General features: G+C 44.7%; 1 protein-coding gene across 1 annotated transcript; it reads left to right on the top strand.

Annotated features, from left to right (window-relative positions):
• Nucleotides 1-836: 836 nt before the first annotated feature.
• LOC127439140 (bystin-like) lies at nucleotides 837-9,876 on the top strand. The gene is made up of 7 exons (XM_051695246.1): nucleotides 837-1,229; nucleotides 1,427-1,568; nucleotides 1,648-1,786; nucleotides 4,127-4,260; nucleotides 4,364-4,524; nucleotides 5,032-5,134; nucleotides 6,806-9,876. The coding sequence occupies exons 1-7, from the start codon at nucleotides 956-958 to the stop codon at nucleotides 7,155-7,157; spliced, it is 1,305 nt and encodes a 434-aa protein (XP_051551206.1). The 5' UTR covers nucleotides 837-955; the 3' UTR covers nucleotides 7,158-9,876.
• The last annotated feature ends 376 nt before the right edge of the window (nucleotides 9,877-10,252 follow it).

The raw sequence follows: 10,252 nt of genomic DNA, 5'->3' as shown, positions 1-10,252 counted from the left end.
GTGCAATAACTATTTAATAATTTTAAATTTTACAATAACAGCAGAACACACGAAACGAATCATCAAAACAAACATTTATTATAAAATAATAAAACAGTTTCGACATTCATTTCAGTGCGGCACGCTTCCGGGAACCGGTTTTTACTACCGGTTCATTGTTACGTTCGTTAATAAAATAGAATCGGTTCAACTGAGAAATATATTTTAACAAGACACAGATAATCATAATTATCTATATAATTTAATAATATGCACGCAAACAGACAGATATAGTAATTCAGAGCGGTACACACTCATGTAGGCGGAATCGTGAGCGGAAGTAAACAGTATGACGCAGCGCTGCTCTGAGATCAGCTGGAATCGGTGCAATATAACACTGAGACCAGCGCTCATCCCCGTCATCTGATCTCAGATCAGCGTTCTGGACATGCATGAACATACACACGCTGATTAGTCCGATTCGCGAACGAATGGTTCATTTGAACAGATTATTTTTATTGATTCAGTCGAACCGGTTCGTTTGCAAATCGTTCTGTAAGCGAAAGTGGTTTAGAAGTAGAATGTGAGGTGGAAACAAGATCGTTAACGATATCTGCAATAATATTTATTATTAATTAACATTATTAATTCACATTGCAGGGGGCATATTGTTAATTATGTTTTGTACAGTATGTTTATAATAATAATAATAATAATAATACAAATTAATAACCAATATAATTGAGTGATTGCATCAGTGAACCAAATCACTGAGTCAAACCGTCCGAACGAATCGATTCGCTGAAATGAATCGGACTAACGCACACACACACACACACACACACACACACACACACACACATACACACGCAGCGCCATTTGCTTCAGACCCACGTGTGTTGTGCGCTCAACAGCGTGTTATGAGTCCATATCGGAATAAATAATAATATATTTATGATATTAATAAATAATCATCATGCCGAAGGTGAAGAAGAGTAAGTCCGGACCGGTGCGCAGCGGTGCTGGTGCTGGTGCTGGTGTGTCTTTGGCGGATCAGATCCTGCAGGGAGATTCGGTTCGGATCAGCGGCCGTGTGAAGAACCGGAGCCGAACCCATGATGAAGAGCAGGAGTATGTGGACGAGAAACTGTCCAGAAAGATCCTCCAACAGGCTCGAATCCAACAGGACGAACTGCAGACTGAGTTGGGACTCACACCAGAGACCAAGAGACAACCAGCTACTCAACTAGGTGAGATGGTAGTACCATAGAATTTATTTTACTGTGAGGATAGTGTGTTAAAAATATAGTACTGCTGGTATTATTGTGTTTTGTTAATGTATTCAGATTTTGGACAGTGTATTACATAATAAAAGCACCTCTGATCTTCATTATGCATGACACATATATGTTATAGATGTGAAGTGGTAAATATGTTGTTGTTTCAGGTCCGAGCACACAGGATGGAAACTCTGATGAAGAGTGGCCAGCGTTGGGTGAAGCTGCTGAAGAGTCGAGCGCTGAGGTTCACGTGGACCCTGAAGATGAGAGAGCCATCCAGATGTTTATGAACAAGAACCCACCTGTCAGGTGAGATCGCATGCAGTGTGGGATTTGATTGGCGCTCTGAGGTGTTTGTGTTGGTCATGTGTTGTTTGTGTGGTCGTAGGCGTACGCTAGCGGACATCATCATGGAGAAGATCACAGAGAAACAGACTGAGGTGGGCACTGTGATGTCAGAGGTGTCGGGTCGACCCGTCCCTCAGCTGGACCCCAGAGTCACAGAGGTGTACAGAGGAGTCAACAAGGTGCATTGCAACCTCTGCGGTTCTTCACCACATCCCACAGTATCTTCAGGATTATTCCTGTGACTGACAATCATTCTTTTACTTTGATAATTGTTCAGATCAGAGGTTTTCAAATGGGATTACTGCAGGACGCAACCTGTCCATGTTGACATCTGGCTGAATTGGCTAGCTTCTCAAGAGTACAGAGCCCCTTAGAGGACAGGAGGGAATTTATTTTCTGAAATACTTTTGTGTTCCCTCGCAGTAAGTTTAACGTTCCCTCGCAGTAAGTTTAGCGTTCCCCCTCGCAGTAAGTTTGTGCGTTCCCCCTCGCAGTAAGTTTAGCGTTCCCCCTCGCAGTAAGTTTAGCGTTCCCCCTCGCAGGAAGTTTGTGCGTTCCCCCTCGCAGTAAGTTTGTGCGTTCCCCCTCGCAGTAAGTTTAGCGTTCCCCCTCGCAGTAAGTTTAGCGTTCCCCCTCGCTGTAAGTTTGCGCGTTCCCCCTCGCAGTAAGTTTGCGCGTTCCCCCTCGCAGTAAGTTTGCGCGTTCCCTCGCTGTAAGTTTGTGCGTTCCCCCTCGCAGTAAGTCGTGCGTTCCCCCTCGCAGTAAGTTTAGCGTTCCCCCTCGCAGTAAGTTTGTGCGTTCCCCCTCGCAGTAAGTTTGTGCGTTCCCCCTCGCAGTAAGTTTAGCGTTCCCCCTCGCAGTAAGTTTGTGCGTTCCCCCTCGCAGTAAGTTTGTGCGTTCCCCCTCGCTGTAAGTTTGTGCGTTCCCCCTCGCAGTAAGTTTGTGCGTTCCCCCTCGCAGTAAGTTTGTGCGTTCCCCCTCGCAGTAAGTTTGTGCGTTCCCCCTCGCAGTAAGTTTGTGCGTTCCCCCTCGCAGTAAGTTTGTGCGTTCCCCCTCGCAGTAAGTTTGCGCGTTCCCTCGCTGTAAGTTTGCGCGTTCCCCCTCGCAGTAAGTTTGCGCGTTCCCCCTCGCTGTAAGTTTGCGCGTTCCCCCTCGCAGTAAGTTTGCGCGTTCCCTCGCTGTAAGTTTGTGCGTTCCCCCTCGCAGTAAGTCGTGCGTTCCCCCTCGCAGTAAGTTTAGCGTTCCCCCTCGCAGTAAGTTTGTGCGTTCCCCCTCGCAGTAAGTTTGTGCGTTCCCCCTCGCAGTAAGTTTGTGCGTTCCCCCTCGCAGTAAGTTTGTGCGTTCCCCCTCGCAGTAAGTTTGTGCGTTCCCCTCGCAGTAAGTTTGTGCGTTCCCCCTCGCAGTAAGTTTGTGCGTTCCCCCTCGCAGTAAGTCGTGCGTTCCCCCCTCGCAGTAAGTTTAGCGTTCCCTCGCAGTAAGTTTGCGCGTTCCCCCTCGCTGTAAGTTTGCGCGTTCCCCTCGCTGTAAGTTTGCGCGTTCCCCCTCGCTGTAAGTTTGCGCGTTCCCCCTCGCTGTAAGTTTGCGCGTTCCCCCTCGCTGTAAGTTTGCGCGTTCCCCCTCGCTGTAAGTTTGCGCGTTCCCCCTCGCAGTAAGTTTGTGCGTTCCCCCTTGCAGTAAGTTTGTGCGTTCCCCCTCGCAGTAAGTCGTGCGTTCCCCCCTCGCAGTAAGTCGTGCGTTCCCTCGCAGTAAGTTTGCGCGTTCCCCCTCGCTGTAAGTTTGCGCGTTCCCCCTCGCTGTAAGTTTGCGCGTTCCCCCTCGCAGTAAGTTTGCGCGTTCCCCCTCGCAGTAAGTTTGCGCGTTCCCCCTCGCAGTAAGTTTGTGCGTTCCCCCTCGCAGTAAGTCGTGCGTTCCCCCTCGCAGTAAGTTTAGCGTTCCCCCTCGCAGTAAGTTTGTGCGTTCCCCCTCGCAGTAAGTTTGTGCGTTCCCCCTCGCAGTAAGTCGTGCGTTCCCCCCTCGCAGTAAGTTTAGCGTTCCCTCGCAGTAAGTTTTTTGAAGAAATGCAAAACTGTTGCGAACGAACTCAAACTATTTCCGAAAATAAATATCCTCTGTGTCCTTTAAGGGGCTCCGTACAAGTGACACATGAATTTGCACTAATAAATTGTAGAGTTTAACTGGACACACAACCTTTGACGTCAACAACATACGCTACTTTTAAAAGTTGCTAAGTCTATTTGTTTTGGTATCCTTACTATGCACGATTATATTGTTAGTTATATTATATGCATTTGGCATCATTTTTCCTAATCAGATAAATTCATGAATCATAATAAATGTATTAAGACATAAATGGAAATCTTCCCTAACAATGTCTGTTCTCCAGTGATCTCAAACAACTGGAAAAGTCACAGAATTCATTTGTCAAACGATGCGGGAATCTCTTCAAGAGCTCTCAAGTAAACTGGACTTTTAAGCTCATTGTGATTCATGTTAATGAGTAAAAGCTTCTCCTTCTGCAGGTTTTGTCAAAGTATCGCAGTGGAAAACTTCCCAAAGCATTTAAAATCATTCCAGCACTGTCAAACTGGGAGCAGATCCTGTATCTCACCGAACCCGAGACATGGACTGCTGCGGCGATGTATCAGGCCACGAGGTCGGAAACGATAATTTATACGACATTTATAAATAACCATGATTTTAAGCTGCTGTATTTTGATTGAGTTATATTGTGTTTGTTTGTTTGTTTGTTTGTGTAGGATTTTCTCATCTAATCTAAAGGAGCGCATGGCTCAACGCTTCTATAATCTGGTGCTGTTGCCCAGAATTCGTGACGACATCGCCGAGTACAAACGGCTGAACTTTCACCTGTACAGCGCTCTAAAGAAAGCTCTGTTTAAACCTGGAGCGTGGTTTAAAGGTGAGCAGCTCCGTTTAACGCATATATCCTCCATTAGAGATGGGCGAAATGCCGATATAAAGCTGAGCATCATTGTGAGGATGGCAGTGATTTTAACAAGCTTTTTATTTGGCCGCTTTCCTGAAGTGTCATTTGACTAGTTTCACTATCTCTCCATGTCTCGCAACTGTAAAGTAAACTGTAATGTATATATTGATTCTCATCAAAACTCTGGAAAACATTGAGATGAATATTTTCTGGTCTGGGACGTTACTGTAACTGAACACCAGAGGATGATGTTGAGCTTCTGTGTTAAGATTCTGCACAGGCGATTGAGAAATCAATTCTTATGTGGTTTATTCTGGTTTAATGGTGCTTGTGTCATTGTAAACAAAGTATAATAAATGCAACACCACTGTCTTTATTCATCATTAAAAGTTCAGGTGCGAAACTGCAGCTACATCAAACTTAAAGTGCACACATGGTGTAGAGTGTAAGTTGCTTTGACTGTTATTTGTGTGTTTGTAGGAATTCTGCTGCCGCTGTGTGAATCGGGCACCTGCACACTAAGAGAAGCCATCATCATCGGCAGCATACTGACTAAATGCTCCATACCTGTGCTGCACTCCAGGTGAACACACACACACACACACACACACACACACTCTCAGACACGACACACATCAGGGTTGGGCAACATTCAGAACTGGCTCACTTTCAATTTACAAGGGTGAATTTGAGCTGAACTGTCCACATCCAATATGATGTAAAATTGGAATTCAAACTGAAATTAAAATGAATTACAATTACAAAGAAATCAAGGGTGACAAAACATAAATGCAACTTTGTAATGCAACTTCATATATACAACTTTATAAAAAATAAATATTGACAAAAATAAAAATAATGTATTGAGTAAATTAGAGCATTCTTGTGGTCCATAAAATAAAAAGGTAATTTATTAAATGTAATTACAAATTAAATATTAATTATTTATCTTTTATATATGATAATAACATTTAATAAATGGTTTAAGATAATTTAATTTAGCATAATTTAATAAATTATTTAATGACGTTTAAATGCAAATTGATTAAAATTCTAACATTTTAGGGGGCTTGGGTAGCTCAGCGTCTATTGACGCTGAGAGTCACGAGTTCGAATCCAGGGTGTGCTGAGTGACTCCAGCCAGCTCTCCTAAGCAACCAAATTGGCCCGGTTGCTAGGGAGGGTAGAGTCACATGGGGTAACCTCCTCGTGGTCGCTATAATGTGGTTCTCGCTCTCGGTAGGGCGTGTGGTGAGTTGTGTGTGGATGCCGCGGAGAATAGCGTGAAGCCTCCACACGCGCTATGTCTCTGCGGTAACGCGCTTAACAAGCCACGTGATAAGATGCGCGGATTGACGGTCTCAGACGCGGAGGCAACTGAGATTCATCCTCCGCCACCCGGATTGAGGCGAGTCACTACGCCACCATGAGGACTTAGAGCACATTGGGAATTGGGCATTCCAAACTGGGGATGAATCTCAGTTGCCTCCGCGTCTGAGACCGTCAATCCACACATCGTATCACGTGACTTGTTGAGAGTGTTACCACGGAGACATAGCGTGTGTGGAGGCTTCACGCTATTCTCCACGGCATCCACGCACAACTCACCACGCGCCCCACCGAGAGCGAGAACCACATTATAGGGACCACGAGGAGGTTACCCCATGTGACTCTACCCTCCCTAGCAACCGGGGCAATTTGGTTGCTTAGGAGACCTGACTGGAGTCACTCAGCACACCCTGGATTCAAACTCGCAACTCCAGGGGTGGTTTTATTTTATTTTTTTGAGTTTTACAAATTTGTTACGGTTTGTTTCAGAACAGATCAGCATTTATGCTTTTTTGTTTTTTACCATTTTATAAATATATATGCAAAGTCAGAAAATAATGTTTAAAATTCTGGGTGGGTCTGGGTCCAGTTTGGGTTGCCCCGACCCAACTTGGCCCAACTGTGGCAACATCTGATTTCAATCAATGTTTGAAATGCCAAGAATTTGGATGGTATTTCAAATATTGATTAGTAGATAGTAGTATCATCTAATATTCCTGGAAATGTCATGTTAATTGTTATAAGACACAGGAAAAGGTATTTGCAATTCAGTTATAAATAGGACAACCCTGATACACCAACAGCAACTGCTGCGTTATTCCCTTGGACTGTCCTTTTTACAGATACTGACCTAATTTAAGAAAACATCCAAGGAGTGAAATATGAGTAAATAACATTTAATGGTTTGTTTACTTCCTCTCCACAGTGCTGCTATGCTGAAATTGGCAGAGATGGAATATAACGGAGCCAACAGCATTTTCCTGCGTCTGTTACTGGATAAGAAATACGCCCTGCCCTTCCGTGTGCTGGACGCTCTGGTCGCCCACTTCCTGACGTTCCGCACTGAGAAACGGACTCTGCCGGTGCTGTGGCATCAGAGCTTACTGACGCTGGTTCAGCGTTATAAAGCCGATCTGCCCTCCGAACAGAAGGAGGCGCTGTTAGAACTGCTGAAGATTCAAACGCACCCGCAGATTTCCGCCGAAATCAGACGAGAACTGCACAACGCCGAGACGCGAGACCTGGAAGACGCTACGCCCGCCATGAACGTCGACTGACAGACTGTAGCCACAACTTAAATATACAAACACAAAATTATTTGCTTTATTTGGTCACTGATTACGTGATGGAATCTGGATATTTGCTATATGTGTCGCAGGAAGTGATGCAATATTCATATTTTTGGACTAAGCCCAGCTTTTGTTGTATTTACGGGGTAATAAAATCGTATTGTATGAAGTTCAGGCCTGCTTGTTTATTATTTAAGGAATCATACAGGTATTTAAGGTGATTTGTTGAGTTTGTTTGAATGTAAAATACTTTCTCATATCCCAGAATAATATGCCGATTGAACTGTGAGCCGTTTGTAGACCATGTTGTAGTCATTCACGTGCACTAATGGCAGGATTTGTGTGCATTGTCCCAGCGGTGTGTGAAGATCTGATAGTATGGACACATCAGCAGATTTTTTTGGCCTGCAGCTTCAGTTGATCCTGGACTTTGTTGGCTGGATAAGCTAGGAGCTGCGTTTGCCAACATATTAGCTTAATCAGGAAGATTTCCTTGGTTAACCAGCATTAACAGAAACAAACATGGTCATCCAGCTTCAATAGTTAAGTTTTGCTGGTGAACAACATGGCGATGATGGTCCACCAGCCTAGACCAGCACCAAACCAGCCTAGACCAGCACCAAACCAGCTTAGACCGGGGCCTGTGTTAAGGCTATGGTAGACATTTTCCTGCGTGCCGTTTACTCTTTTGACCATGAGCCAAATTGCAATTGTTCGGAGCATGCGCACTACGTCAGCTTTGTGATTAGCGCATTCAGTCTGCGCGTCCTGTGCTAACCACAAATTTTTCATCTAGTGTACTGTGGGCGAGACGTAGAGGCACATGGTTTAGCACAATCAATGGTAGTTGCAGACAACGCCAAAGATGCGGACGTTGGTCAAAGGCGCGGACGATGTTGTGCAGCATAGTTTTTCTAGACATGCGGACAGTCCGCGTCTTTGTGCAATGTCTGCACCTACCATTGACTGTGAAAAACCATGTGCCGCTACGTCTCGGGCACAGTACATGATGCAAATTTTGTGGCAGTCTGCGTTTACTGCGTTGACGGCGCAGATGACACGCAAAGATGTGGACTGTCCAAGTGTCTTGAAAAACTGCATGCGGACAGTCTGCAGGTACCGTGCTAATAATGAATTTTGCATCACGTACTGCGTATGAGACGTAGCGGCATGTGGTTTAGCATAGTTAACGGCAGGTGTAGACGACGCGCAAAGACGTGGCCTGTCCAAGTGTCTTGAAAAACTGCATGAGGACAGTCCGGGGATCCTGTGCTAATTACGAATTTTGCATCACGTGTACTGCACGTGAGATGCAGCGGCATGTGGTTTAGCATGGTCGACGGCAGATGTATATGATGCGCAAAGACGCGGACTGTCCAAGTGTCTTGAGAAACTGCATGCTGACATTCCGCGGGTACTGTGCTAATTACGAATTTTGCATCATGTGTACTGCACGTGAGATGCAGCGGCATGTGGTTTAGCATGGTCGACGGCAGATGTATATGACGCGCAAAGACGCGGACTGTCCAAGTGTCTTGAAAAACTGCATGCGGACAGTCCGCGGGTCCTGTGCTAATAACGAATTTTGCATTACGTACTGCGTGTGAGACGTAGAGGCACACGGTTAAGCATGGAGAACGGCAGGTGTAGACGACGCGCAAAGATGCGGACTGTCCAAGTGTCTTGAAAAACTGCATGCGGACAGTCCACAGGTACTGTGCTAATAACGAATTTTGCATTACGTGTACTGCACGTGAGATGCAGCGGCACACGGTTTAGCATGGTCAACGGCAGGTGTAGATGACGCGCAAAGACGCGGACAGTCCAAGTGTCTTGAGAAACTGCATGCTGACAGTCTGCAGGTCCTGTGCTAATTACGAATGTTGCATCACGTGCACTACGAGACATAGCGGCACGTGGTTTAGTATGGTCAATGGCAGCTGTATATGACGCGGACTGTCCAAGTGTCTTGAGAAACTGCATGCGGACAGTCCGTGGGTACTGTGCTAATTACGCATTTTGCATCACGTGTACTGTGCGCAACACGTAGTGGCACGTGTTTTAGCGTATTCAACGGCTGGTGTAGATGACGCGCAAAAATGCAAACTGTCCAAGTGTCTTGAAGAACTGCATGCAGACAGTCCGCAGGTCTGTGCTAATGACGAATTTAGTGTCACGTGTACTGTACACGAGGCGTAGCGGCACGTGGTTTAGCATGGCCAACGGCAGGTGACAAACTTTAACATTTGGATTACTGTGGTGTATTGAACATGACTTATGTTGATTTAAAAATCAACAATGTTAAATTAGTTAGATGGCTGACATGGATAATGCTTTTCTGAAATTGCAACAATGATTTGTGATCGTATTCGAGTATCAGTTTGAATTGGTCAACTCGTGGAGTTTAAAGATATCTATATAATTTACACTTAATTTGCAAAGGTTTAGCCCTAAAATCTGATCTGATTATTGGGTGATGTGTGTGTTTGTTTCAGAGTTACGGTTCTCAGTCTTCGTCTACGGTGACGTGTTCATGTGTGATCAGACGTTAAACACTGAAGATCTCCTGCAGCTCACGAGGAACATCTTATATGTGGACGCGTTGAGAACTCATCTGACATTACCATTTACTAGAACAAAACTTTAAGAGTTCCAACGAGTAACTTGAACTACACATTGCCATATAAACACGAGTTGGATGACATGATGCAGTGAGTGATTTGTTTTTAAAAGAATCGGTTCATAAGAGTCATTTGTTTGTGAACTGGACTACACCACATTTACATATAGAAGTCTTAAAGGTACAGAAGCAAACACAGCCGGTTTAATTGTATTAACAATCAGACCATCTCATACATACTAATCGAGCACTACTGCTTCAGTGCTGAATTTAATACACTCTTCTTTGATATTAATGTTATTGATAGAGTCGTAAAAACTATAGATGAGTATGGTGAATGATTTGTGTGTGCACAGATAGGGTGAATTATCCACATTTCACCCCAAAATCAAACGAATAAAAATGAGAAATTATATTATTCTCATGACAGTTATGCACATTTTCACGCCAATTTCTGATCACT

The sequence above is a fragment of the Myxocyprinus asiaticus genome, chromosome 50 (genome assembly GCF_019703515.2).
Source record: "Myxocyprinus asiaticus isolate MX2 ecotype Aquarium Trade chromosome 50, UBuf_Myxa_2, whole genome shotgun sequence".
NCBI lineage: Eukaryota > Metazoa > Chordata > Actinopteri > Cypriniformes > Catostomidae > Myxocyprinus > Myxocyprinus asiaticus.
Note: the sequence above shows the minus strand (reverse complement) of the source record. Positions and strands in the feature narration are given on the sequence as shown.